At 46.8% G+C, this 27,535-nt stretch overlaps 1 protein-coding gene across 4 annotated transcripts in view; it reads left to right on the forward strand.

The window, feature by feature from the left end:
- CLIP2 (CAP-Gly domain containing linker protein 2) overlaps positions 1-27,535 on the forward strand; it is a 77,301-nt gene that overhangs the window by 40,656 nt on the left and 9,110 nt on the right. Inside the window, exons 8-12 of one of the 4 annotated variants that reach the window (XM_060258894.1) lie at positions 3,237-3,341; positions 8,776-9,720; positions 12,847-12,904; positions 22,182-22,265; positions 24,781-24,937. In XM_060258894.1, the coding sequence (XP_060114877.1) occupies positions 3,237-3,341; positions 8,776-9,720; positions 12,847-12,904; positions 22,182-22,265; positions 24,781-24,937 (1,349 nt within the window). Of the gene's footprint in view, positions 1-3,236; positions 3,342-8,775; positions 9,721-12,846; positions 12,905-22,181; positions 22,266-24,780; positions 24,942-27,535 lie in introns of those variants that run through there. The other 3 variants (XM_060258896.1, XM_060258897.1, XM_060258895.1) reach the window with 3 other exon arrangements.

Below are 27,535 nucleotides of genomic sequence, written 5' to 3' on the forward strand. Positions count from 1 at the left end.
CTGGGAGAACCGGGTTTGATTTCCCACTCCTCCACTTGCAGCTGCTGCAATGGCCTTGGGACAGCCATAGTCTCGTAGGAGTTGTCCTTGAAAAGGCAGCTGCTGTAAGAGCTCTCTCAGCCCCACCTACCTCACAGGGTGTCTGTTGTGTGTGTGGGGAAAAGGTAAAGAAGATTGTGACCCCTCTGAGACTCTGATTCAGAGTACAGGGTGGGATATAAATCCAGTATCTTCTTCAGAGTCGACCCAGCTTAGCTTATGAGATCTGATGAGATCGGACTTGCCTGGACTATCCAGGTCAGGGCAATACTGCCTATATTTGACAGGCAGTGGCTTTCCAAGGTTTTGGACAGAGAAAGGTCTTTCCCATCACCTGCTACCTGAGATCTTTTAGAAGAGATGCCAGGGACAGAACCTTCTGCAGACAAAGCCAGAGGTCTGTTCCCAAAGGCCAGGATCTCATATGATTTGGGAGATGATGGGATGCAGGCCAATTTGAATGACAACTTGAAGGCCGAAGAAAGCCGTGGTTTCATCTTTGTCTTTGTCAGTATTGAGGTTTTTAACTTGAGTCACGCCGAAGGAGCTGCAGGTGTGAGCTTTCTTAACGTTGCAACAGTAAAGAATCACCATACTGTTTCAGAAGATCCTCCCAAACGATGAGTCCAAGAAGAGACAGTTGGATGAACTGTTCGCTTTGCAACGGTTTGTGTTCATCTCAAATGAAATTAATATCAGAGACCCTTCCCCCCAAATAGTGCTGCGGGTCTCAGATTGATGGTCCCAGTTTCTCAACTCCTGGGCTTTCTTGGGGTCCAGGGTCTGAGAATTGGCTTAGAGGGCTTCTCTGGGATATAGAGGTCAAGGATGCAGATCTGTTGTCACTGTTGAAGCTTGGGCAGTTTGGGCCATCTTTGGCACGTGATGGGCTTCCCCCTGCCCACTCTGTTTCCTGTTGTATTTGTGTCTTTTGTACAAGGGCTGCACCCTGGTCTAGAGAGGGGGATTGCAACTGGTGACTATTTCCTGATCAGGCGTAGATGGGTGCAGCTTTGCTTGGTGTAGCATCTCCATTCTCAGGTTTTGATCCCATGTGTGATCTACAAGGCAACCCTTTTTCTTTTTTATTGCTGGGGAAATAAAATCGAGCGCAGCTTCTTTTAATTTTGATCACTCAACTGACGCTCATAGAAGCTTATGCAATATGTATATTTTTCGAGGTGCCGTTAGACTTCTGAACTGTAATTCACAAAGCTGGTGTCGGTGTGGTCCCCTCTGGCAACCCCAATGAGGAACCTTGTGCAGCAGTGCTTATGAAAGCCGGGGGTGGACAGCACCTTAGGAGAGGCACGCTGTTGCTCTTCCTTGGGCTCTGCCCACAGCTCGGCCTCCCTTTGGGTAATGTTTAGTGACACAAAAGCAATGCATCGTTGTGTTGTGAACGTTTCAGGCCCCGATCCACTGAACTGGCAAGGGCCATGCAATGTCAGCTCATGTCTTTTGCATTATTCGCTGTTATCGGGGGAAATGGACCGAGGGGCTGTTTCAGGTAATAGCATCTAGTGCTGACCTGTGCAGCTCCTGCTGGTGTCGATCAGCTTTTTAGCAGTAAGCAGTGGATAGTAATAGGACATGACTACATGTAAAGTAGGGGCAGGGCTCATTTTGTAACAGGAGCTCCTTTGCATGTTAGGCCACACACCCCTGATGTAGCCAATCTTCTAAGAGCTTACAGGGCTCTTCTTACAGGGCCTGCTGTAAGCTCCAGGAGGACTGGCTACATCAGGGGTGTGTAGCCTAATATGCAAAGGAGCTCCTGCTACAAAACGAGCCCTGGGTAAGGGTGTCTCCAATATGGTGCCCATGGGCACCAGGCTGCGTGCCAACACTTCCTGGCACCCACTGAGTGTTTTTAGAAAGTGGGTGGGACTAGATGGGGCTTTTCCCCATTGGGGTTCCTGATTGGCCACTGGAGAGCTTTTTGGCTTTGCAGATTTTATTTATTTTTTGTTTTATTTTATTTATATCCCGCCCTCCCCGCCAAAGCAGGCTCAGGGTGGCTCACGGTATAAAACCACAACAAACAATTAGATCAAAACATACTATAAAATTACATTACATATAAAACACATTCTGTAATTAAAACATTCAAAATTAGATTGGATTAGATTTATAACCCACTCTCCTCAGAAACCAGCCTCAGGGCCAGATTGAACCCTGTGGAGGCCCCTAGGCAGTCAAAATCTCGGGGGGTCCCTCGCAAATTACCTCAGAGTTGGAGCGGCCTGTGGCCCTGCATGGGAGAGGCAGAGAGAGAGACAAATGTGGCAGTGACGCCAGCATCAACCGCACCAGACAAGTCGGGCAAAGAGTGGATCAGTTGCTGGCTGGGAGGGCTGCAAGCAGGGGGGAAACCGGGGGGAGAAGCTGGCCTAGGGCCCCTAAAGGCATGGGGGCCCATAGGCCAGTGGCTACTTGGCCTAGTTGTTAATCCGGCCCTGCTCGGAGTGGGTAACATCATTTGCAAAAACATTCAGTTCATGAAATTGATACAGCAACACAATAAAATACATAATAAATATAGCTAAAAGAAGAAGTGAATCTCAGGGAGGAGTGAAGTGTAGTATGCAGAGTAAAATAATGTCATTTTGTTGGCAGCTGCCACTCACAGTGTCGGTTCTATTCTCTCACTCCCACCTCTTTCACAGTGTCCCTTTAAACAATTATTCCTCTTGTCCCCTGAACTTGGTTGTTTTCTTTTGTGTGCGCGCGTGTGTGGCTTTACCTCCCATGGTAGCCATGTAATGGCTGCCACCCCACCCTGTGTGAGAATTCCAAAGGGGCCCTCAGGCTCAAAAGGGTTGGGGAATCCCTGATCTATGGGGCTGGTTGTGAGCGGAATAATTTTAGAAGTACATATCTTGCCTCAAGGTCTGAGGCATGTTTCAGTTCTTCAAAGGTGAGAACTAAAAGACAACTAAATCTGTTTGCTAGAGGGGTTTTGTGATGCGTTGTATCTGACTGGCTTTTCCTTGCCTCTGCGGACCTTATTATCTTTCCCTCCCTTGTATTGTGTGAACTGCCTTTTCTTTTTGTCTTGTATGCTGAAGATAATGTTATAGCCTTCTCTTGTCCTCTCTTTTATCCCCTTGTCTTCTGCTCTCTCTCCCCATCTTTCGTTTCTCTTTTCTTCCTTACGTTGGTCGGTTCCTCTTTTCTTCCCGGCGCACGACCAGACTCAGACCCAGTTGGAGCATGCCCGAATACGGGAGCTCGAGCAGAGCCTCCTGTTTGAGAAGACGCAGGCCGCAAAGCTTCTCAAAGAGCTGGAGGACACCAGGGTAATCCATCCCTTCCCCGCTCCATCCGTCCCATGTTAGCCAATGCCTTCAGGTCCGATTGCTTGCTGGCTGCACTGACAACGCTGACAACTCCTTTTCCTATTTTTTCTTTTGTTTGGGCTACCATGATTTCATCCTGCTCTTCATTTTGCAATGTTCACACTCCTTCCTCACTTTTTGGAGGGGCTAACCCTTTGCCGGTTTTGCCTTCTCTGTTATCTCACAGCAGCTTTGCTTCCTTCTGGCTCCTCTTCCCAAGCCAGGGGCAGACTGGGAAGTTAAAACAACCCCAGGGGGAGCAAGCCAAGCTGATCTGCACCTCCAGCTAACACTGCGGGGGCCACTCCATTAAGACCCTGCAAGCAGTGCCAGGGGTGGGTGCCAGCTCCACCCACAGTTTCTTCCTGCAATTTGGCAACCGTACAGAAAGAAGCCGTTGGTGAACCAACAAAAATTGTCACTGTCAAGAAAGGGTTTGACCCGAATGGCCACCCCAGAACTGGTGCTAGGCTTGCTTGCCCCTGGTAACACCAGGGACCCTCCAGGGAAGAAGCGCACTGGGAAATTTCCCAGTAAAGGTACATGGCCAGTCCGCCCCTGTCTCCAAGCTTCTCATGCTACATGAAACCATATGAGCTGGAGCTATCATGCCATCTGCCATCCAGTTTAATCCCTTGATAATAACCATCCCCTGACTTACAGGTGGCCATTCACCCCATGGCAGGCATGCAGCTGTTCTGTAAGTATGGCTGTCTGTACTGTCCCACCCAAGGGTGCAAGGAAGAATGGATTATTTCTTTATTAGAATGCATTTACGTACCAGCTTCGATATATTTATCAGTCATAAAACTATCCGAGACCCAATCTCACAGTGTAATCTCCCCAAACACAATTAGCAACATTAAGACAACAATAAAACTTATCCCAGCTGTGAGAATTCCCTTCCTTTAAATAGCCAGCTGGTACCAGATTTGCTGAGGTTCCATAAACTCACTTATTTCCCCATGTTTGGAGTGTTTCTTTTGAGGGTCTTTTTTTGGGGAGTGTGGGGGGGGGAGAAGTGGAGGTGGCAAGAAGTGTTTTTAATGTGCTTTTATCCGACCCTGCCTGAATTTCTTGTTAGCCGTGTTTCTTTTTAAATGGGTTGGCTTCTTTAATGTTTATGGCTTGGATCTTAAGGTGTGCTGTCAGCATGTATTCCCTAGCATGAGCAGAAGGCTGGGTTTGTATTACCACAGGCCCTTAGCTGAACTGGCAAACTGCAAGCTTTTTCTTTCTTTTTCCTTTTTTGGCTTGGGCAAATGGTATATACTCTGGACAATAATCCTACTACTTGCCCATCTCCACTTGAGCCATTGGTATCACAGGGCAAAGTGGCAGCACCAATGGAACGACATACGAACCTTCCTTTGTTTTGGCACGCCGCATAAGATTTAAATCCAAGTTTGTTTTATATAGATATTTTTCCCTGCTGCGTTTTGTTTTTATGAACTAGAATTCACTTTTTAAATCACTTGGTTTTAAATGTTTTTTAGTATCTCTCATTTTATTCTGTGCACACACACCTCCGGAAATCATGTCCTGGTTGAAGGGGAGGCAAAAAAATGCTTATAGTTAATACACATAACAGCAGTAAGAATGGCAGAATGCAAATGGTATGTTTGTCAGCAATGGTGGGGGAGCCAATCATTTTTAAAAGCAGTTTAAACAAAAGGTGTTAAAACTTTTTTAAAAAAAAAAATCCGGTGCCTGAAAATTGAACAGAGAAGGCAGTAGGCATATATTAGTGGGAAGGTGCCACCCCAAAGAAGGTCCTGTTTGATATGGCCACCCACCTTCACTGTTGAGAGGGGTTCCAATGCTAACCTTATTGTGGGACCAGGCTGATATGAGACAAGACAGTCCTATAAAAGACATTTCTTCCATGCATCTGTGCCTGATCTGAAAGCTGACAAACCAGTGGGGTGGTAAAATTTGCCCGCAGACTTATAAACACCTGTAGATCCTGGTTAATCGCCACTTGGTAAATCTAGGTTTGCTCATTATCACTGCTGAATTCTTGGGACCCTGAAGAATTCTGCATCAAAACCAAATTCCATAATTCTGGGTCCGGGAGGCTGTGATGCTGATGAAAGAAGGGTGTGTTGAATAGCTAAAGGGTGAAGGGGGTGGTAAGTTGTGGGGTGCTGGGAGCTGGCTCAAAGGAATCTCAAGATCCTTGCATCTCCTATACTCTATCTGGAGGGGGTTGTGTCCTCCTTACTTCTACTCTTATTCTGTGAAGTCATCTGAAGGGCCTGATTCACAGCAGGAGGGACAGAGATCTCCTGATCTGACTGCAGACCCACAGATATCACCAGGCACACAATGGGGTTGGCTAGAGATGTTTCCACTCTTTGGAGTCCAAGTGTTTTACTCGGAAAAATTGAACTTTCCCACAACAGACCTAGCTGCTAGACCCAGATATTCTTGGAATTTGGTGTCTGCACCACAGTATGCTGAATCTCATCATTACATCCGATGCTCCGTCTCACGCATTTGTCGCACATGGTGTTAGATTGCAGGTGGCCCTGGATATTGTCAAATTGTGAAACTCATGAAAGGTCGAGCAATTTAAGAATTGAGGGGTCCTAATTATGGAAGTGCAGAGTGGTAAAGCTGCAGTACTGCAGTCCTAATCTTCTCATGACCTGAGTTCGCTCCAGCTTCCACTGGGTTCAGGTAGCTGGCTCCAGGTTGACTCATCCTTCTGAGGTGGGTAAGATGAGTACCCAGCTTGCTGGGGGGGAAGTGTAGATGACTGGAGAAGGCAATGGCAAACCACCCCGTAAAAAGTCTGCCGTGAAAACATTGTGAAAGCAACGTCACCCCAGAGTCAGAAACAACTGGTGCTTGCATAGGGGACTACCTTTACCTTTAATTATGAAAGAGCATTAAAGAGAAGGAACAGAAGAAAGACACTATAATGCATCTGAGGTGCTAGACATCTTCAGGGATGTGGAGAGCGTGGCTGTTCATGACCCCTTTTCTAGACATAAATCTCATAGAATTCCGCATGTCATGTTGTCTGAGCCTTAGCAGAAGCATTTATGTGACCTCCAGGGTACATTTTACGGTATCACGTAATTTGCTGTGGCAGAGATATGTGAACTTCTTAGGCTCACTGTCATACTGCCTGCTAGCTTGCCGGTTCCATAATGGCTGCTATAGAAAGCCCCTGTCAATGTGTGAACCTTCTTCGCTTTCCACTGCATGAGGCTATATTCTGGAAATGCTGACTTGATTAAAAGTTATATTCCTCCTAGCTCTGGTTTGGATATAGAACGGCGTAATTTGTGAAAGCACAGATGAAATTTTATTTTTTCCTTCAGTTGGCCAAAAGTATAATTTGTGTGTTGTCCAAAAGTGTAATTTGAGCCCAACCAAACTGATGTATCCTTAATTAATTCTGAAAAGGGGACAAATCAGGTTGTAAAGAGCAGCGACCAGAAGACAAATCTGCACCCCTGTTGAGCTTGCAGAAGAGTCCCATGACGCAGAGTGGTAAAGCTGCAGTATTGCAGTCCAAACTCTGCTCACAACCTGAGTTCGATCAGCTCAAGGTTGACGCCGCCTTCCGTCCTTCCGAGGTGGGTAAAATGAGTACCCAGCTTGCTTGAGGGTAAAGTGTAGATGACTGGGGAAGGCAATGGCAAACCACCCCATAAAAGTCTGCCATGAAATCATTATGATGCGACGTCACTCCAGAGTCGAAACGACTGGTGCTTGCACAGGGGTCTACCTTTTATCTTTATTGAGCTTACAGTCCAAACTGGTATCTCCCCATTGTCAGGTAATCTGAATCCTCTTGATGGGAGGGATGAGCACATATGAAGCTGCTTTATATTGAATTGGGCCACCAAGGCCAGTGCTGCCTACTCAGATGGGCAGTGCCTCTTCAGCGTCTCAGGTAGAGGGCTTTTCGCACCACCTAGTGCCCAGTCCTTTCAACTGGAGATGGCAAGGATTGAACCTGGGACCTTCTGCATACCAAGCAAATGCTCTGTCACTGAGCCACGGCAGTTGCTGTGATAGGGTAAGATACTTCCAGGCTACTTCCTCCTTGCTAGGCTCCTGAATTTCATAAGAATTTTACCTACTTGAAGATCTTGGCTTGGGAGAACCCATACTAGAGATATGTGTAGCTGTCCATGGTCCTAGCTGGAACAGGCTAGTAGGACGAGTTCATCATGCAGCCATGATACGCAGGTTTGGCAACGGCCAAGCTGAAGTTTCCCCCTCTCTCCATCGTGACGCCCAGGTTTCTAGACTTGAGTAGGTTTGATGAAGTAGGCTTGACCTTTCTCCTTTTGGGAACAGCCAGTCTTGGCCACACTTCCTGCTTCGAAATGCCTCTGGTGCCTTCTCATTTTCCCTTCCCATAATTTGCGCCTCATAAGCTAGCAAGCCGCTTTCAAGCTTATCATTAGTCATGGCCAGCAACCCGCTTTTCCATCTAGCGTCCTCCCATACTTACTCCTTTTGAAAATTTTGCTAACAATTCCATGGGATTGGGTTTTTCAAAAGGGTCTTTTACACCAGGGTAAACCACGGGGCTGGAGGGGACTGGCGATGCTGAAGCCAATGAGCAGCATCCCCTGTGCAATACTGTGAAACAAGGTGTCCATTTTACAGACAAGGAAACTGTGATGCAGGGAAGGAGGGATTTGCTGAAGGCGATGCTGTGAGATGGGAACTTGCCAAGATTTCCATTCCTAATTGGCAAGTCCAGCCAGGGCAGCAGGCCCACAGTATACAAAGCAGATTTCTAGCCAGATTTCAAGATCCATCTATTTCTAGTGTTACCAACATTACCCTGGTGCAAAATATATATATATAATTTCAAACGGATATCATGTTTGCATTACTAATATATTTGAAAGCTGTCTTCCGCTAGAACCCTTCCAGGGCTCGACCCAAGATATGACTCCCCTCTAAGGGACAGCAAGAAGATAACTGCTAGTGACGAAGACCTGGGGGCAATGGAAGTATTGGGGAGGGGGGTCTTTTGAGCCCCCAGGTGTTCATCAGGGGCAGATCCTCCTGCTCTCCTTCAAGTGATGAGCCAGATCGAGCCCTTGAAGGGTCTTGACATCTTGCTTCTGCTAAGGGTTGTTTCACACATTATGCAACAGCAAACCTGGGTTTGCCATGGAGTGGATGCATGAGGTGGTATCATTTCCAGTTCCTTGGCAAATGTACCTTTCTGACACTCCTCTTTCGAACTATTTCTGTGTTCTTACTTCATGTGCATAGGCATCTGCTTAAAATATCTTGGTACCTAAAAAAAAACCACCATAATGTGTGAAGAGGCCCTGGAGAATGGCAAAGCATGGCAAAGCAAGCGCTGATTTTTTTTTTCTGTGTTGTGTGTTTTTATTATAAATTATTTTAGCTGACCACGGTAGCAGAGCAATCCAGAATCCTCCAATTAGAGGAAGAACTGAACTTAAGGAAGAGTGAAGTGGAAGAACTGAGGCAGTGCCTCAAAAACTCCCACCAACCGGATTCTCCAGACCACAGCCTCGGCCTGCAGACAGAAGCCCTTCGCTTGCGAGACCAGCTGCTTTCAGCTAACAAAGAGCACCAGAAAGAGAGCGTCCAGCTGAAGGAGAAGTATGAGAAAACATTGAAGAAACATCAACAGGAGGTGGAGAAGCTGAAAGCGCTCAACGAGAAGTACTCTCAGGAAATCATTGACCTCAAGCAGAAAGTTCAGCAAGCCACCAACGAGAATATGGGATTGATGGACAACTGGAAATCCAAACTGGACACATTAGCATCTGACCACCAGAAGTCCCTGGAGGATCTCAAGGCAACCCTGAACACAGGTCCTGATTCCCAGCAGAAGGAAATTGTGGAACTGAAGGCCATTGTGGAGAGCATCAAGATGGAGCACCAGTTAGAACTCGAGAACCTCAAAGCCAAGCATGACATTGAGACCGCGGTCCACATCAAAGAAAAGGAAAGCCTGAAGCTGAAGCTGCAAGAAGCCAAGGATGAGCTTGAAGAAAGCAGCAACAACTGGAAGATGCAGCTGGAAACCAAAGCCAACCAGCATCTCCTTGACCTTCAGGACCTGAAGGAGAAGTGTCGGGAGGCAGATTTCCGAGTGCACGAACTGGAGAAGTTGCATGGGGAGTACAAGGATCAAGCGCAAGCCATCGATTTCTTGAAAGAACAGATTTCTCTGGCTGAGAAAAAAATGCTGGACTATGAGACATTGCAGAAAACAGAAGCCCAGAGTAAACAAGAGATCCAGCGACTGCAGGAGAAAGTCCTAGTGTTGGAGAACAAATTGCAGTCCACAGAGACTCTCCATCCTTCTCAACATGCAAATGTAAGACTTGGGTTCTAATCGGCCTTGGTTCCTCTTTGGCAATTTGTTTTTCACAGGGTTTTTTTTGTAGCAGAAACTCCTTTGCATATTAGGCCACACACCCCTGATGTAGCCAATCCTCCAAGAGCTTACAGTAGCCCCTGGTTCCTGCTACAAAAAAAGGCCTGGTTTTTCAACATGCAGCTGTAATGACTTCTTTTTTAAAAAAAAAACCCTCTTAGATTTGCATAGAAATTTGCATTGGAATAAGGCTACAACCACCAGAAAGACCTTTTTTAAAAGTTTGATTCCTCTAATACCTTTTTATGACACACACACACACACACACACACATATATATATATTGCAGATTTATACTCCGCCCTTCTCTCTGAATCAGAGACTCAGAGCGGCTTACAATCTCCTATATCTTCTCCCCCTGCAACAGACACCCTGTGAGGTGGGTGGGGTTGTGAGGGCTCTCACAGCAGCTGCCCTTTCAAGGACAACTCTTGCGATAGCTATGGCTAACCCAACATCATTCCAGCAGCTACAAGTGGAGGAGTGGGGAATCAAACCTGGTTCTCCCAGATAACAGCCCATGGTTCTCCCAAATAACAGTTGGCACAGTTAACCACTACACCAAACAATAATTGTACAGCATTTAGCTTGTTTTTTTTTTTTAGTAAAAGACAAATGTCTCATCATCAACTTTTGGCCTACAATAACCAGACTTATAAAACAAGTTTTTTTTTTTTAAAGGCAAATAATCACAAAAAAACAGAGCAATCTCACAACGTTTTGCTCCCAGTAGGAAGGTTGTATATCAGAAAAATAAAATAAGACTGTGAAGCAGATATTTAGGAAGAAGCTGATTAAGAGAATTAAATTGCCATTACAAATCTAATATAGGTAACCACTTGTCTAAGAGAGAAGGACAATCCAATTCTGAGTCCACTTGAGAGATTGAATCCATCAATTTGTCAATCAATATCAGTTTCCTAAATTTTGCACGACACTGACTGATCCAAAGAGGGAATCGTTTTGGATTTTCAATGTATGCAGTCAACATTTTCGCAGCACCAGAAAGACAAACAAGTGGGTTGTAGATCAAATCCCTAGAAGCTAAAATGACTAAACTGAGGTTATCTTACTTTGGTCATATCCTGAGAAGACAAGACTCTCTGGAAAAGACACTAATACTAGCAACAATTGAAGGCAGCAGGCAAAGAGGAAGATCCAACGTGAGATGGATTGACTGTCTTGAGGAAGCCATGGCCTTCAGTCACAAGACCTGAGCAAGGCTGTTAATGACCTCCAAAATGTCCTATCATGAATTCATAGGATCATCGTAAGTTGGAAGAGGCTGGATGGCACATAACACGCACAAGCTGACAACCTTATGCATGCTTACCATAGAAAACAGCAGAAAGCTTATTTGTTTCGTTTTCTTAGCCTGCTGTCCAAGTGGCTTCCAGTAAAACTGATGGCTTAGACACAGGACTCTTTCTTGCAGGAGCTCCTCTGCATATTAGGCCACGCCCCCTGATGTAGCCAGTGTTCCAAGAGCTTAGAGGGCTCTTAGTACAGGGCTTACTGTAAGCTCCAGGAGGATTGGCTACATCAGGGGGCGGCCTAATATGCAAAGGAGCTCTTTCTATAAAAAGAGCCCTGCTTAGACCTAGAATTTCCACAGGCCCAAGGAAGGGGGTGATTTTTGCCAATTCCCCTTTCCCACAGGAACCCTCTGATCCCCCTCAGGCTGTTCCTGAGGGAGTCTCCATCCCCTAAGAGGGCATTTTGGGGGTATTATGGGCTGCTGCAGGAGAAGGGGATTGGCAAACATCACCCACCCAATTCTAGACAGGCTGCAAGCTAAATACTTATGACAATTAGGAGACAGTGGTTACATAAGGAGCAGCAAATAGAAAGCTGAATAAAACCTTCAGGCTTTTTTAACCTGAACTGGGGATTTATGCACATTGATTGGTAAGTGAACAGAATTCCTCTACTTGGTCTGGACAGAGCTGCTAATCTCTCCCCCCAAAACAGTTGGTGTTACATTTTAAGTGTCACCTGTGTAGATGTTTGATTCCTGTGCGCCATGCTGGAAACCAGTTTGGGCTGAGAAACAGGACAAAAATATTTGAAATAAGTGAAATGACTCTACGCAGCCCAGAGAAAACACGAGGAGTTGAATGAACATTTTCTCTTTTTGTTTGCGCTGGCTGCAGCAGTGTAAACATTCTCTAGTCTATGCGATCTGAAGAAAAACCAGAGTATGGGTTTAGGGCTGAATATCTCACCTGCCTAATGGCCCCTTGGCAATGCACAGCCTATTCACTAGCTAGGTTCAGTGTGCTACCGTCTGTGATACTTCTTGGAAGATTCCATAAAACTCCCTATGCTAACAGTCTTTGCACTTGTGCATGTCCAGAGACAGAAACTTAGAACGTGTGTTCTTAAACTGTACTTCTTAAACTGTACCTGTGCTCCGTACTCATTGACCCCTGCCTGAGTGAGCAAACAGCAAAGCCCGACAAATATAAAATTATCAAAGATTTCAGGTTTTCACGGCTGGTAACATCATTAGGGTTTGTAGACTCTTTCGGGCTCAAGTGCCGTGTTCTACTGGAGAAAGTTTTCCTTCCAGACGTTTCGTTCTCAGCTGCGGAGAACATCCTCAGTGGCGTTGCAGCCAGAGCAGGCGCTCCGACCTTCTTGGCTGCTGTGCATTGCTTCAACCCCCTCTTGAAGGTGGCTATACTTGTGGCCGCATTGCACAGCAGCCAAGAAGGTCTGAGCGCCTGCTCCGGCTGCAACGCCACTGAGGATGTTCTCCGCAGCTGAGAACGAAACGTCTGGAAGGAAAACTTTCTCCAGTAGAACACGGCACTTGAGCCCGAAAGAGTCTACAAACCCTAATAAAAATATAAAATTGTCTTCCTGTTGCAAACTCAGAACCAATTGGTAATTGAAACTGTTGCGAAATTTTTATATTTAGCATCTAGGAGGCGCATGATGTATTTGCAAATTGCCATTTGAAAGATGGATTAGTTCCTTATGTTTGTCATCGTGCCAATAAAGGCTATTGAAGTCATTGTCTTACGTTATGTGGTTGGGTTTTTTTTTCAATGTTCACTGCAGATGATTGAAACGAATGACATTTCGGAAGAAAAGATCAAGATGAAGCAGACGATGGAAGGTAACCTGGTGGTGGTGGGGAACCTGGATTCCAAACCTACTTCAGAATTTTGCATGGAAAATTGCGTTTCATTTTTATTCCACCCTTTCTCCAAGAAGCCTGTGTGGCAAGCATTGTTTTCCCTTTCTCCATTTTATGCTCACAACAACCCTGTTAGGTAGGTTAGACTGAGAATATGATTAGCCCAAGGTCACCCAAGGAGCAGAGCTGAGATCTGAAGCGGAGTCTTTCATTTCCTAGTGCATCGCTCTTTCTGCTGTGCTTCTCTGGTTCTTAAGTTTGATATGGAAACCGAACATCTAAGACCAGATATCCTTTGTGTGTGTGTTTGGAAATGTGGTTTTAGAAATCTTAACGTAAATCTCAAGAAGCTCTGAGTGTGTGAATTCTGTGATCTGCCAGGGCTGTTTGCCAGAAAGAAGGCAACATTTTAAGCTGAAAGGAGGAAAATTACAGGAATTTTGTCATAAGAACATAAGAGAAGCCATGTTAGATCCGGCCAATGGCCCATCCAGTCCAACATTCTGTGTCACACAGCGGCCAATATATATATATATATATATATATATATATATACACACACACACACACACACACTGTGGCTAATAGCCACTGATGGACCTCTGCTCCATATTTTTCTCTAACCCCCTCTTGAAGGTGGCTATGCTTGAGGCCGCCACCGCCTCCTGTGGCAGTGAATTCCACATGTTAATCACCCTTTGGGTGAAGAAGTACTTCCTTTTATCCGTTTTAACCTGTCTGCTCAGCAGTTTCATCGAATGCCCACGAGTTCTTGTATTGTGAGAAAGGGAGAAAAGTACTTCTTTCTCTACTTTCTCCATTTCATGCATTATCTTGTAAACCTCTATCATGTCACCCCGCAGTCGACATTTCTCCAAGCTAAAGAGCCCTAAGCGTTTCAACCTTTCTTCATAGGGAAAGTGTTCCAGCCCTTTAATCATTCTAGTTGCCCTTTTCTGGACTTTCTCCAATGCTATAATATCCTTTTAGAGGTGCGGCGACCAGAACTGCACACAGTACTCCAAATGAGACCGCACCATCGATTTATACAGGGGCATTATGATACTGGCTGATTTGTTTTCAATTCCCTTCCTAATAATTCCCAGCCTGGCGTTGGCCTTTTTTTATTGCAAACGCACACTGTCTTGACATTTTCAGTGAATTATCTACCACGACCCCAAGATCTCTCTCATGGTCAGTCTCTGCCAGTTCACACCCCATCAACTTGTATTTGTAGTTGGGATTCTTGGCCCCAATGTGCATTACTTGTCTTTTGGTTTTATGGGAGAGTTCATGCATCTTCTCATTTTAGTCCCGTTTATTCTTCCTTAACAAAGGAGGCTGAAACCATCATCTTAAAATGTTAAACCGCTTCCTCCTGTTACCAGCCTCTTCTCTAAATACGGATGCCTCTTGGACGCAAGTTGCCAACCTCTAAGTGGCACCTGTAGATCTTCCACTTTTACAATTGACCTCCAAATGACCAAGATAAGCTTCTCTGGAGAGAATGGCTGCTTTAGAGGGTGGATTCTATGGCATTGTACCATGCTGAGGCCCCTCCCCAAACTATACCCTCCCCAGGCTCTGCCCCCCAAATCTCCAGGTATTTCCCAGCCCAGAGCTGGCAACCCCTATGTGTGCTACTTGGGTCGGACCAGATGGTCCATCTGATCCTTCACCCTCTTTCCCATGGCTACCAACTAGGAGCTTCTAGAAGGCTCATGGACCAAGTATGAAGGCCGAAAGCTCTGCAGCAGCATGTGTCCTTGAGTTTCCAATCGGATTTGGAAAATTCATTGTTTTTTGCCTACTGGGCCTGCTCCTGTCAACAAAAGATGCCCTTCAAAGGAGTCACAACATGGTGGATGGGGCTGGTTGTGTTTAGGAGACTTTAAATGTGGCATGGCAGCATGAAGGAATTGCCATAGAATGTAGACGTTCCATGTATTGATTTGTGAAGAAATTAGGGTTGCCAGCCTCCAGGTGGTTACAAGCAACAAAAAAGTGAGCTGCACAGTAAATGAGAAAGCATACGAAATGAAACTGTGCAAAAATTCTACCAGACGATATTAAATACTCAACCAAAAAACTCATTGTGTACTGAATGAATATTTATAAGGAAAAAAATCTGTACAAAAACCAAACAACTGTAAACAAACAAAGCAAACAAAGGGCAGTCACAGTTCAAAGCCAAAAACTGATCCACAGAAAATCAATCCAAACACATTTATCAATGTCACTCTGTATCACACAAAGAACATCAGAACATTAGATATGGAGTAACGGTGATGAGTGTCATTAGGGTTTGTAGAATCTTTCGGGCTGAAGTGCCGTGTTCTACTGGAGAAAGTTTTCCTTCCAGACATTTCGTTCTCAGCTGTGGAGAACATCCTCAGTGGCGTTGCAGCCGGAGCAGGCGCTCTGACCTTCTTGGCTGCTGTGCATTGAGTGGGGCCGGGGCTGCTGGAGAGCTGCTATTTCTAGGCTGGAGGCTATTTCTAGGCCTAGAAATAGCAGTTCTCCCTAGGAGGCGGAGGACATCTTGGGTGCTTTCCCACCGTCCAATCAGGGAGGCAGGAATCAAAACTTCCTCTTCCTGTGGCTGTGGGGAACCACCCATCTTCAGTTCCTTTCCTGCCTCGACAGGGAGAGCATGTTCTTAGGATAGGTCTATCCCTTTAAGTGCTTCTCTCTCTCTATATATATATATATATAAAAAAAACTTTTCCTTCCTCTTCTTCCTCTTGCTTCTTGTTCTCAACTTCCCTCTAAAAGCCTTCTTTCAGCCCCTTCTGCTGCTCCAAGCTCGTTTCTCCGCTCCACGTGGATCCTCGCTTCCTCTTTCCTTCCCCCCCCCCCCCCGAAGAGGAGCGGCGCGCCAGTGGCTCGGGCTTTAAACTCAAGCTGCGGCGCGAAGAACGACGAGATGGCGCGCAGGGCGAAGGACGCCTGCCCGAATGAGGACTCGGCTGCCTGCGCATCACGTGGGGCCGAGAGGCCGCTTACCGGAGCCGGCATGACCTCGGGGCTTGCCTCGGCTGCCGGCAACGTGCCCTGTAGGGGCAGAACAGCCAGGAGAGCGGAGGAAGGGCGCTCCGAACGGAAGCGGCGCTGGTCATCTTCGGCAGCGGAGGAGGCCTCCTCCTCAGAGCGCCGGCCTGGCAACGTGGGCCAGTTTGATAAGCGCAAACGGGCGCGAAAAGACGGAGACCAGCAGCACGGCAGCCTCCAGGGTCGGGGACCCTCGCATGCCAACCTCCAGGCGGGAGATTTCAACTTCCTCGAGATCCAGCCGCAGCAGGAGGCAGCGCAGACCCTTCAGCCCCAGACGGGCTTGGGTAATGTACCCATGATGGGACCCTCTTTATTTTCTGAATTTTTAGAGTCTATTAGACAGACGGTAGGGGCTGCAGTTGAAGCAGCCACTCTCAGGAGACCAAGGCCCTCTAGCCCATCTCCTCACTCCAGGTCACCCTCGCCCAAGAGACCTAGGGAACAGGGCCCCCGCTCTAGGACCTCAAGAGGCTCCCTAGTCAGTGACTTCCTGGAGGGCGAGAGATCCCAGTATGGGGATCAGTCAGAGGAGTCAGAAGAGGGAGAAAGGGAGGAGGGCGAATTCCTTTCGGATGAGGAGATAGAGAGTACGTCTGTACCAGAACCCTCCTCGCGCTTCTTCAGGGCAGAAGAGTTCCAATCCTTCTTGCCCAAGGTGCTGGCTTCACTGGACCTCCAAACATCTCCAGAGGACCAGGAGGATTCCAACCCTCTGGCTAGCTCCAAGAGCAAACCCAAGGGGAACTCAGAGTTCTTCCCTAGATACCGGACCTCCGACAAGGCCTTCCCCCTCCCAGAGTTCTTTGAACGCCAGATAAGAGCTGAATGGGCAAAACCAAGCACCAGCAGACAGGTCCCCAACTCTATTAAAAAGTTATATGAGCTGACTGCACCCGCTAACGACATGCTGCAAGTCCCCCTAGTAGACGCACCGGTGGCAGCCCTACAATCCCATGGTCTACTAGCAGAAGATGGTCAAGGGTCGATTAGGGACAACTGGGACAGAAAAATTGATCTGGCCCTGAAAAGGAGCCACGAGGCCACGGCCCTAGCCATCAAGGCCGCTACTGCCAACTCTATAGTCTCTAGGGCGGCGATAGTGTGGATCAGACGTCTGTCACAGATCCTTCCAGATGCGGACAGAAGGACCTTGGAGGGCACCAGCAGACTCATGCGGGCGGTTGAGTTCACAGCAGACTCCTCCCTGGATGCTCTTACCTTCTCTGCCAGGGCGATGGCAGCCAACACGGTAGCTAGAAGGGGTCTTTGGCTTAGAGCCTGGCCAGCTGACGCCCACTCCAAGTCGATCGTCTCAGGCTACCCCTTTCAGGGTGAGAAGTTATTCGGCGACACACTGGAGAAGATCCTCGTGGAGACGCGAGATAAGAAGAAGGCCATGCCCAAGTTTCTGAGACGTGCCGACAGGCGAGGCTTTAGTTCTAATTCCTTTCGGACCTCCCCCAACTTCTCCAAGCCCAAGCAAGAGTACAAGAAACAGTCCTGGAACCAGGCCAAGCAGAGTTCCCATAAGAACTTCTCCAACTCCCGATTTCAGAGGAACCAGCCCGATAGGCCGGGCAAGTTCCAGAAGGCCCCCAATCCTAACAAGGCATGACTGGGATCACATCCCAGTAGGGGGCCGCCTGCTTCACTTTCATCAAGCTTGGGTCAATTCGCAGGCGGACTCCTGGTCTCTAGAGATTGTCTCCCGGGGCTACCCGATAGAGTTCAGGCGTACACCCCCAGATCGCTTCATTATCTCCCCCCTCCGCTCGAACCCAGAGCGGAGGGACATCACCCTCAAGGCAATACACCACCTTTTGGATATAGCGGCAATAGAACAAGTCCCTCCGAAGCAGAAATATCAAGGTGTCTATTCCATCTTCTTCACAGTTCCCAAGAGGAACGGGGACTGGAGGGCGATTTTGGACCTAAAATTCCTGAACAGGAACATCAAACTACGACACTTCAGAATGGAGTCCATCAAGTCTATAACAGAGGCCCTGAACCACAGGGATTACATGTCATCACTGGATCTGACAGAGGCCTACCTGCATATCCCGATTCTACCCTCACACCGCAAGTTCCTGCGTTTCTGCGTAAATGGCTCTCACTACCAGTTCAGAGCTCTACCCTTCGGGCTTGCAACGGCTCCACGGGTGTTCACCAAGGTGTTGGCGAACCTGATTGCACACCTCAGACAGAGGGGCATACACGTGCATCTGTACCTCGACGACCTGTTGCTGAGGTCATCGTCAAGGGAGAAAGCAGAACAGGACTTACGGAGCACAGTCAGCTGCCTCCAAAGACACGGCTTCCTGATCAATACAGCCAAGAGTCACCTTCGACCGACTCAGAGACTAGAGCACCTGGGCATGATAGTGGACACAAACCTCAAAACCATCTTTCTCCCAGAGGACAAGATCTTAAAGACAATGATGTTGGCACAACAGGTGATCCAGGCGTCATCATCATCACTACTGACTCTAGCAAGACTCATGGGCCTCCTCATCTCAAACCTCGAGGCACTACAGTGGGGTCGGCACCACACCAGACAACTCCAGATGTTCCTTCGCCCCCACCAACTACACATCATGGAGAGACGCTCCATATCCCTTTCACTGCCCACGGCGGTGAAGGAGAGCCTCAGGTGGTGGACCAAGGCCAGCAACTTACGCCAGGGGAGAGTCTTCCTCATAGAAGGGGAGCTGCAACTGTTCTCGGACGCCAGCCTCTCCGGCTGGGGAGCAACCCTCAACGGGATCCCAACACAGGGCCAGTGGTCGACCAGGGAATCGACCCTCCCAATCAACCTACTAGAGCTTCGGGCAATTCGCCTAGCCCTCCTACACTTCCAGGACCAAGTCTCAGGCCAACACGTCCTAGTGCGAACAGACAACATAGCAGCGAAGGCCTACTTAAACAATCAAGGGGGGTCCAGGTCCAGCTCCCTCTACAGGGAGGCCGGAAAACTGTTCGGCTGGGCAGAACTTCACCTGAAGTCAATAAGAGCAGAACACATCAAGGGGGCGCTCAACGTGCAGGCGGACTGGCTCAGTCGAGAGAGCATCCAGGCAGGGGAGTGGTCCCTCAACAGGACTATATTCCTACAGATAGTGGATCACTTCGGCCCGCCAACCCTGGACCTCTTCGCATCTCCACAGAATCACCAGCTGCCCCGGTTCTTCACAAGGTACTTTCACAGTCAGGCGGAGGCCACAGACGCCCTAACATCCCCGTGGCCTCAAGGTCTCCTGTATGCCTTCCCGCCAATCCCGGTCATCCCAAAAGTTCTCAGAAGGATCAGGTCGCTGGGGGCAGAAGTCATCTTAGTTGCGCCCTGGTGGCCTCGGCGTCCCTGGTTCTCTTCAATCCAGCAGATGTCAGCGGAGAAACCCCTCCACCTACCAACCGGGCCGGACATGCTGCTGCAGGGACCAGTGTGGCACCCCCGCCCAGAATGGCTGAGATTGACCGCGTGGAGGTTGAGAGGAGATCGCTGCTAGACCTAGGGTACACCAGCGAAGTGACGAATACCATCTTAGCATCCAGAAAGGAATCTACGACGCGGATCTACAACATGTCTTGGAAAGCCTTCCACAGGTGGTGCCGGAGAAAGGGTGTGGATCCATTGCACCCTACTGTTCCCAGGGTGCTACAATTCCTTCAGGATGGACTACAGTCCGGCCTGAAGCCAGCCACTCTCAAACGCCAGATCGCGGCACTGTCGTCAGTACTTCAGCAGGTGGATGGTGTATCCCTATCGTCTCACCCTCACATCCGACGGTTCCTTAGAGGGGCTTCCTTAAGCTCCCCACCCCAGACCCATCGGTTCCCGACCTGGAGGCTGAACCCAGTGCTGACCGCCCTAACAGGTCCACCCTTCGAACCGCTCATGCAAGTGCCCTTAAAGATGCTTCGCATGAAGACGATTTTCCTGGTGGCAATAACATCGGCCAGAAGGGTCTCCGAGTTAGGAGCTCTATCTGCTAGGAAGGAGCTATGCGTGTTCCACAAGGACAAAGTCGTACTCTACCCGGATCCTACCTTCCAACCAAAGGTGTCATCCAGATTCCACCAAAATCAAGAGATCAACCTACCATCCTTTTGTCCAGATCCCAGACACCCCAAGGAACGAACCTGGCACACCCTGGACGTGCGCAGGGCGATCAAAGTCTACCTGATTAGAACAGAGTCTCTACGTAAGTCAGACTCTATGTTCATCAATATCTCTGCACCCAGAATGGGGCAAAAGATGTCCAAGTCGGCCATTAGTTATGCCATTAAGCAGTGCATAGCGGAGGCCTACAAGGCCTTGCACCTCGAGGTTCCGCTTGGGATCACAGCACACTCGACCAGAAGCGCAGCCGCTAACGCAGCCTTCAGCAGGAACGCCTCAGTCGAGGAAGTGTGTAAGGCAGCTACGTGGTCGTCAATCTCCACCTTCGTTCGACACTACAAGCTGAACTCTTACGCGTCGGCGGATGCGGCCTTCGGTAGACGAATCTTACAGCATGTACTGCCTGAGTAGGGCGATCCCTCCCTAAGTAACCTACTGCTCTAGGAGCACCCAAGATGTCCTCCGCCTCCTAGGGAGAACGACCCTTGGCACTTACCGTGAGGGGTCCTTCTCCTAGGAGGAAAGGAGGACATCTTGCCCTCCCATCTATCGCCCTACCTTGGGCAGCTGAACTCTCCACTGTATCTAACTACATCCCTACCAACATTTGATGGCCTTCGGGCCCGTTCCCTACTTTTCCCATCTATAAAGTTTATACTTTCGTCGATCGCCCATCTCATCTATGGGCACCGACAGACTAATAGTTGTTGTTGTTTCACTTGTTAGAAGTTTTTTATTTTTATAGATACAGTTAACATTATACTGCTGCTCGGAGTCACCCGAACTGAAGATGGGTGGTTCCCCACAGCCACAGGAAGAGGAAGTTTTGATTCCTGCCTCCCTGATTGGACGGTGGGAAAGCACCCAAGATGTCCTCCTTTCCTCCTAGGAGAAGGACCCCTCACGGTAAGTGCCAAGGGTCGCTCTCCAGCAGCCCCGGCCCCACTCAATGCACAGCAGCCAAGAAGGTCAGAGCGCCTGCTCCGGCTGCAACGCCACTGAGGATGTTCTCCGCAGCTGAGAATGAAATGTCTGGAAGGAAAACTTTCTCCAGTAGAACATGGCACTTGATCCCGAAAGATTCTACAAACCCTAATGATGTTACCAGCCGTGAAAACCTGAAATCTTTGGTGAGGAGTGTGTTTGGATTCATTTCTGTGGACTGATTTTTGCCATTGAATTGTGGTTGCCTTTCATTTACATTGTTTGTTTGCAGTGAATTTTTCTACAGATATTTCTTCTATAAACATTCAGTACGCAATAGGTTTTTTTTAGTTGAGTATTTAATACTGTTGGATAGAATTTTTGCACAGCTTTCATTTTGCATGCTTAAATCTCCAGGTGGTGGCTGGGGATCTGGGATTACAACTGATCTCCAGGCAACAGTTCCCCTGGAGAAAACGACAGCTTTGGAGGGTGGACTCTCTGGCATTATAGTCTGCTGAAGTCCCTCCTTGCCCCAAGCCCTGCCCTCCTCAGGCTCCACCTCCAAATTCTCCAGGTAGTTCCCAAACCAGAACTGGAGATCCTGGAAGAAGCCCTCGTAAAGTACGTGGAAAGCAGTGTTCAGAAGCTGACCTGGCCTTCTCCTCTTTTTTGTTTAATTCGAAAATATATTGATTATACTTTCCATCATTGAACAATTTACAAAACAGAAGAAAAATAAATCGCATGCTATTCAAAAAAAAACTTAGCATGAATAATACATATAATAATGTAGATACAAAAAAATTCAATCCATCATAATATTCAGTTCAGTCAACAACAAAAGAAAGAGACCAAATGGAGAACAAGAACCTCCGAACTCAGCTGCTCCTTAACCAAGTTTAGACTTCCAGTCAAATATTAAAATATATCTTAATGTTGTAGTAAAATATATTTTGAAATAGTTCTTTGGTTTATATCTGTTCAACTATTTAATAAACGGGAGCCATGTTTCAGCTAATAATTCCTGATAATTAGTTTTTTCTTCGTAGAGCTTCTTATAAACTGTGATTTCATCCATTAATACCATGTGCCATTAATACCGTGTGCCATACTTTATGTGCCCATTCATCTGTGCCTTCTTATCTTCTTTTAAAGATCTCCAGGACAGGTTGAGCAAAAAGGACAAAGAGGTTTCATCACTTGTCTCCCAGACGGACACTTTAAGGGCCCAAGTAAGTGGTAAGTTTCCTTAGACTTGTGTTGGGCAGGACAACACGCTGTTGCTGAGGTCCGGTTTGGAGCCACATCCACCACAGGCTAGTAGTTGGGAGTTGTGCCAGGCCAGACTGTGAGATGAAGTTTGCTCGATTCGGGGATTGGGGGGGAGGGCATTTTACATTTTCCTAAACAAGGAAATCCAGTGTGTGTCAAGGAAAAGATGGTCTCTTTTCTCCCCCTGCCATGGTAGCTTTCTGCATGCAGAAATGGAGCTTCGTTCAGTGGTGGGACACATTTAAGACTCAGGGTAGTAATTCTGATCAGCAGGGCTTTTATTGTAGAAAAAGCCCAGCAGGAACTCATTTGACTATTAGGCCACACCCCCTCATGTCCCCATTGTTTTGCGCAGGGTTTTTGTGGGGAAAGCCTAGCAGGTTCTCATTTGCAGATTAGACCACACCCCCTCCCCCCCTCCCCCAAGCCAACCAGAACTGCGTTCCTGTGCATTCCTGCTCAAGAAATCCCTGCTGCTCAGGATAGAGACTTAGGGGCACTCCTGTGTGTTGATATGATATCTATTTCCCCCACCCCCAAAATTCTGCTATTTGCCTTGGACCTTTTCCACATTCCAATTTTCCTTGCTTGTGTTTTCCTGTTGCTTGGGATGGGGGTCCTGTTCTATGCATGTTTTGCTCTGTCTGGTGGTCATTTTAGTCTTACATCCATTTATGTCTGACATAAAAACCCAAAGTTTAAATCTGCAAGGAGATATGCCGGATATAAAGCAATGTAATATCGAATCAACTAGAGGGAGAAAATATGTGTAGAACAGAAACACACACTCTCTCCAAGCAACAGAAACTCGCAAGGAAAATGAGAGTGCAGAAAAGCCCTTGGGCTGCCAATCCCCAGGTGGGGGCAGGGGATCCCCCAGTTTGGAGGCCCTCCCCCCTTTTCAGGGTCATCAGAAAGCGGGGGGAGGGAAATGGCTACTGGGAACTCTATTATTCTGTATGGAGTATTATTCCCATAGGAAATAATAGAGAATTGATCTGCGGGTATCTGGGGGGGCTGGTTTTTTAAGTAGAGGCACCAAATTTTTAGTATAGCATCCAGTGCCTCTACCCAAAATGCCCCTCAAGTTTCAAAAAGATTGGACCAGGGCATCCAATTCTATGAGCCCCAAAAGAAGGTGCCCCTATCTTTCATTATTTCCTACAGAAGGAAGGCATTTAAAAATGTGTGCTGTCCCTTTAAATGTGATGGCCAGAACTCCCTTGGAGTTCAATTATGCTTGTTGCACCCTTGCTCCACCCCCAATGTCTCCTGGCTCCACCTCCAAAGTTCCCAGATATTTCTTGAATTGGACTTGGCAACCCTATATTAAAGGCATAAAAATATGTAATCATAGGGAGATCCAGTCACTGTTCTCCCATGTACTTTTTGGAAATTCAGGGGCTTGCCTAAGGCTGAAATCCTAATGTCTACTTACAAGTAAATACTATGGAAACCATGAGGACTACTTGTGACCAGACAAGGCTAGGACTGAGCGGGATGATTTGTAGATGGTATTCTAAGAGCTGGCAACCATGAACTCTGATGTGCAGGGGTTTTTTTGTAGCAGGAACTCCTTTGCATATTAGGCCAGATACCCCTGATTAACCAATCCTCCTGGAGCTTACAGTAGGTCCTGTAATAAGAGCCATGTAAACTCCAGGATGATTGGCTACATCAGGGGTGTGTGGCCTAATATGCAAAGGAGTTCCTGCTACAGAAAAAGCTCTGTGTGTGACTCAGACAAAAGCTTCATTCAGTCAGATTGCATTCAGTCAGGCATCACAACAAATCTCAGTTTGTTTATGATCAGGGCAATTCCCAACATGTTTGTATCCAGCAACTCTCCCCTCTCTTCCCTCCAGTCACTGCATGGAACTTGAAGACCACCTGATTTGGAGAAAGCAACAGTTTGTTGTGAAATCCATCATGGATGATGCAACAAACTGCGGCTTGTTCTCTTGTCTAAAACCACTTTGTTGTTTTGCTAGATTCAGACCGTTCAAAACAGGAAGTCTTCGGTCAGTACACCACATGGACAAGAAGGGTATATGTAAGCCCAAGGACTTCAGGTTCATTCTGACCATGAGCCGGGAAGTTCTTGGATATCTCTATTCCCTTGTGTGGTTGCCAACCTCCAGGTGGTGGCTGGAGATCTCCTGGGATTTCAATTGATCTCCAGGCAACAGACATCAGTTTTCCTGGAGAAAATGGCTGCTTTGAAAGGAGGACTCTATGCCATTATACCGCCGAAGGTCCCTTCCCGATCCCTGCCCACCCCAGGCTCCACCCCCAAAATCTCCAGGAATCTTCCAGCTTGGAGCTGGTAACCCTTGTTCCCTCCCTCTTTCCCTCATGCCAAACCAAACTATGTTTGATTTGACATCTGAAAGCAGCCCAGACTTGGACTCTTCTTATCTAGTGTTCAGAAGAACAAGATTGTTCTTTATTTTGCATTTCCTTCCTTTGTTCTGTCCACCAGCACTGGAAAACAGGTGTAAAAGTGCTGAGAAGAAGGCAGACAGTTTCTTGAAAGAGAAGAAGAGGCTGGAATCAGAACTGGAAACAGTGTCCAAGAAAACCCATGATGCTTCTGGACAGCTGGTCCTGATCAGCCAGGAGCTACTCAAAAAAGAAAGGTCAGTTTTGTCAACCTCCGTCTCCTCCTCCCTGCCCATTTCAGAGATAAAATATGGCATTTTTACTGCTGGCAAACGGAATGATCTGCACATCAGAAACTCGGATCCTCAGTGGCATCTGGAAAATAATGGACATTTCTGCATTCTTATTTTCCTCTCTTGAAAGCTCCTCCTTCTTCAGGGTCTTTTTTCTGTTCCATGCGTATTTTGCTCCTTCTAGTAGTCAATTTGGTATTACATCAGTTTATGTACAGCATAAAAACCTGCACTTTAAATCTGCAGGGATATATGCTGAACACAAACCGAAGCAATATTGAATTGACCACTAGAGGGGGCAAAGCATGTGCAGAACAGAACAAAAAACTCCGAAGAAACAAGAATTTACAAGAGAGGAAAATAAGAATGTGGAAATGCCCAATGTGAGCCTCCCAATAGGAATAATAGCAGCATAATGGGAAAAGAAATGCCTTGAATGCATATAATGTTTGAACATATCCAGCCTGCTGGTTAAGAACTGGCTCAGAAGCCCTGCTCTCATTGCCCCTCTCTTTAGAGGTGAGGCAAATGCTGACTAGAGACAGGGCTTTTTCTGTGGTGGCGCTTCACTGTTAAAACACCTTTCTCTTGAGTCTCATGTGGTATTTATGCTGCTCTCCATTAGGCACATTTCTTTTTACCCAGGCTTCTAATTAAAGGGTGGTTCTTTTAACTATGTTGTTGGGGTTATTTTTGCAAAAATAATTTTTATTACCAATTCATATTACATTCCTATATATTGCGTATCACCGGGGCTTTTTTTGAGCAGGAACACACAGGAACATAGTTCCAGCTGGCTTGGGTGTGTGGCCTACTATGCAAATGAGTTCCTGCTGGGATTTTTCTACAAAAAAAGCCCTGCCTATCACCATGCATCACACATTCATGTTCACGTCTCATTAATATACAAAATAATCTTAAAAAGCAGAAAAACATGGTCGAATACAATCCAGTTTTCAGTCAAAGTGTTTTATTGTTGGAGCCATAGGCCGTAACAAACCAGCAACCCCCCCCCCCCGAAGTATACAGTTTGCTTCTAATCATAAACATTAAAACATAAAAAAATACCTAGCAAAATACAGTACTGTGAACAAGATTTAAAACTGAAAGCTAAGGCTACTTTCAAAACTGCTGCTTATGAAGAAACCTTTCATTAGCACTATAGTTAGATGTGCTGGAACCCCTGCTTAGATGGATCTTAGGACTTCTTCTTTAGTCATCTCTCTGGGTTTATATCTCTTCCAGTAAATTTAACTGTGTTTTTATGGTCTGCCTCTAGCCTGGAAAGAAATTCTGTGAAACTTGTCTTAAGCTGCTCAGTGTTTCATGCTGCGTTTGTAGCTGGGTTCCAGCAGTTTATTAACTGTTGACATTTATGATGTGTCATATTTTTCTTTGTCTGCTGCCTCGGGCAGGGTCTTGGATGGGGTGGCATGGAATTTTTCTCGATAACTAGAGAAACAAAGTTGGTGAGGATGAGAGATCTCGGGACTTCTGGAAACTAGGATTGGCTATTTGCTTCTGGGGCGGAGCATCAGAAAGCCATTGGCGGAATCCACTGGAATCGATTGTGCTGATTTGGATTGGCAAATGGTCTGACGTGAGAGAATAGTAGCACCTTAATGATTAACAACATTTGCGGCAGGGAATGAGTTTTTGTGAGTCACAGCTCACTTCTACATATACTTCAGAAGTAGGGGTGTCTATTCAGCTCTATCTGAACCAAAAAAATAGCTGGAATATACCTTATCAGTATTTATTGGCCATTCTTTCAGCCGGATATAGAGGGGATGTATATTTGTCTATTGAGCATATCCAATCCCAGATAATCCTGAAAAAATTCTGGATTGTCTGGGAAAATGCCCTATTTAAACACTGTTCTAGGTGAAACGGCAGCTTCACAAATGCATTTAAAAGGACTGCAAAAAAATAACTGGAATATACCTTATCAGTATTTATTGGCCATTCTTTCAGCCGGATATAGAGGGGATGTATATTTGTCTATTGAGCATATCCAATCCCAGATAATCCTGAAAAAAATCTGGATTGTATGGGAAAATGCCCTATTTAAGCACTGTTCTAGGTGAAACGGCAGCTTCACAAATGCATTTAAAAGGACTGCAACACCTTTAAATGCCTTCAGCTCTGTTATAGCCTATGGTAACCATTATAGTCAATAACTCCCATGGAAAATATATCTGGGGGGCTTTGGGAGCTGCTTTTTTTGTGGGAGAGGCAACAAATTTTCAGTGTAGTTTCTGGTGCCTCTCCTCAAAAGACCCTCCAAGTTTCAAAGAGATTGGACCACCCCCAAAGAAGCTGCCCCCATTCTCCCTTGTTTCCCCTGGTCCAGTCTTTTAGAAACTTGAGGGGGGGGGGTGTCTTTTGAGGAGAGGCACCAGAAGCTACACTGAAAATTTGGTACTTCTGCCTCAAAAACAGCCCCCACAACCCTGGATACCCCCAGATAGACTCCCCATTGACTACAGTAGTCAAATAGGATATAATGGAGCTGAAAAAGTTTGGAATGCCCAAAAAATGGAATTTGGGTTTTTTGGGGGG

This window comes from Heteronotia binoei, chromosome 18 (genome assembly GCF_032191835.1).
Source record: "Heteronotia binoei isolate CCM8104 ecotype False Entrance Well chromosome 18, APGP_CSIRO_Hbin_v1, whole genome shotgun sequence".
Classification (NCBI taxonomy): domain Eukaryota; kingdom Metazoa; phylum Chordata; class Lepidosauria; order Squamata; family Gekkonidae; genus Heteronotia; species Heteronotia binoei.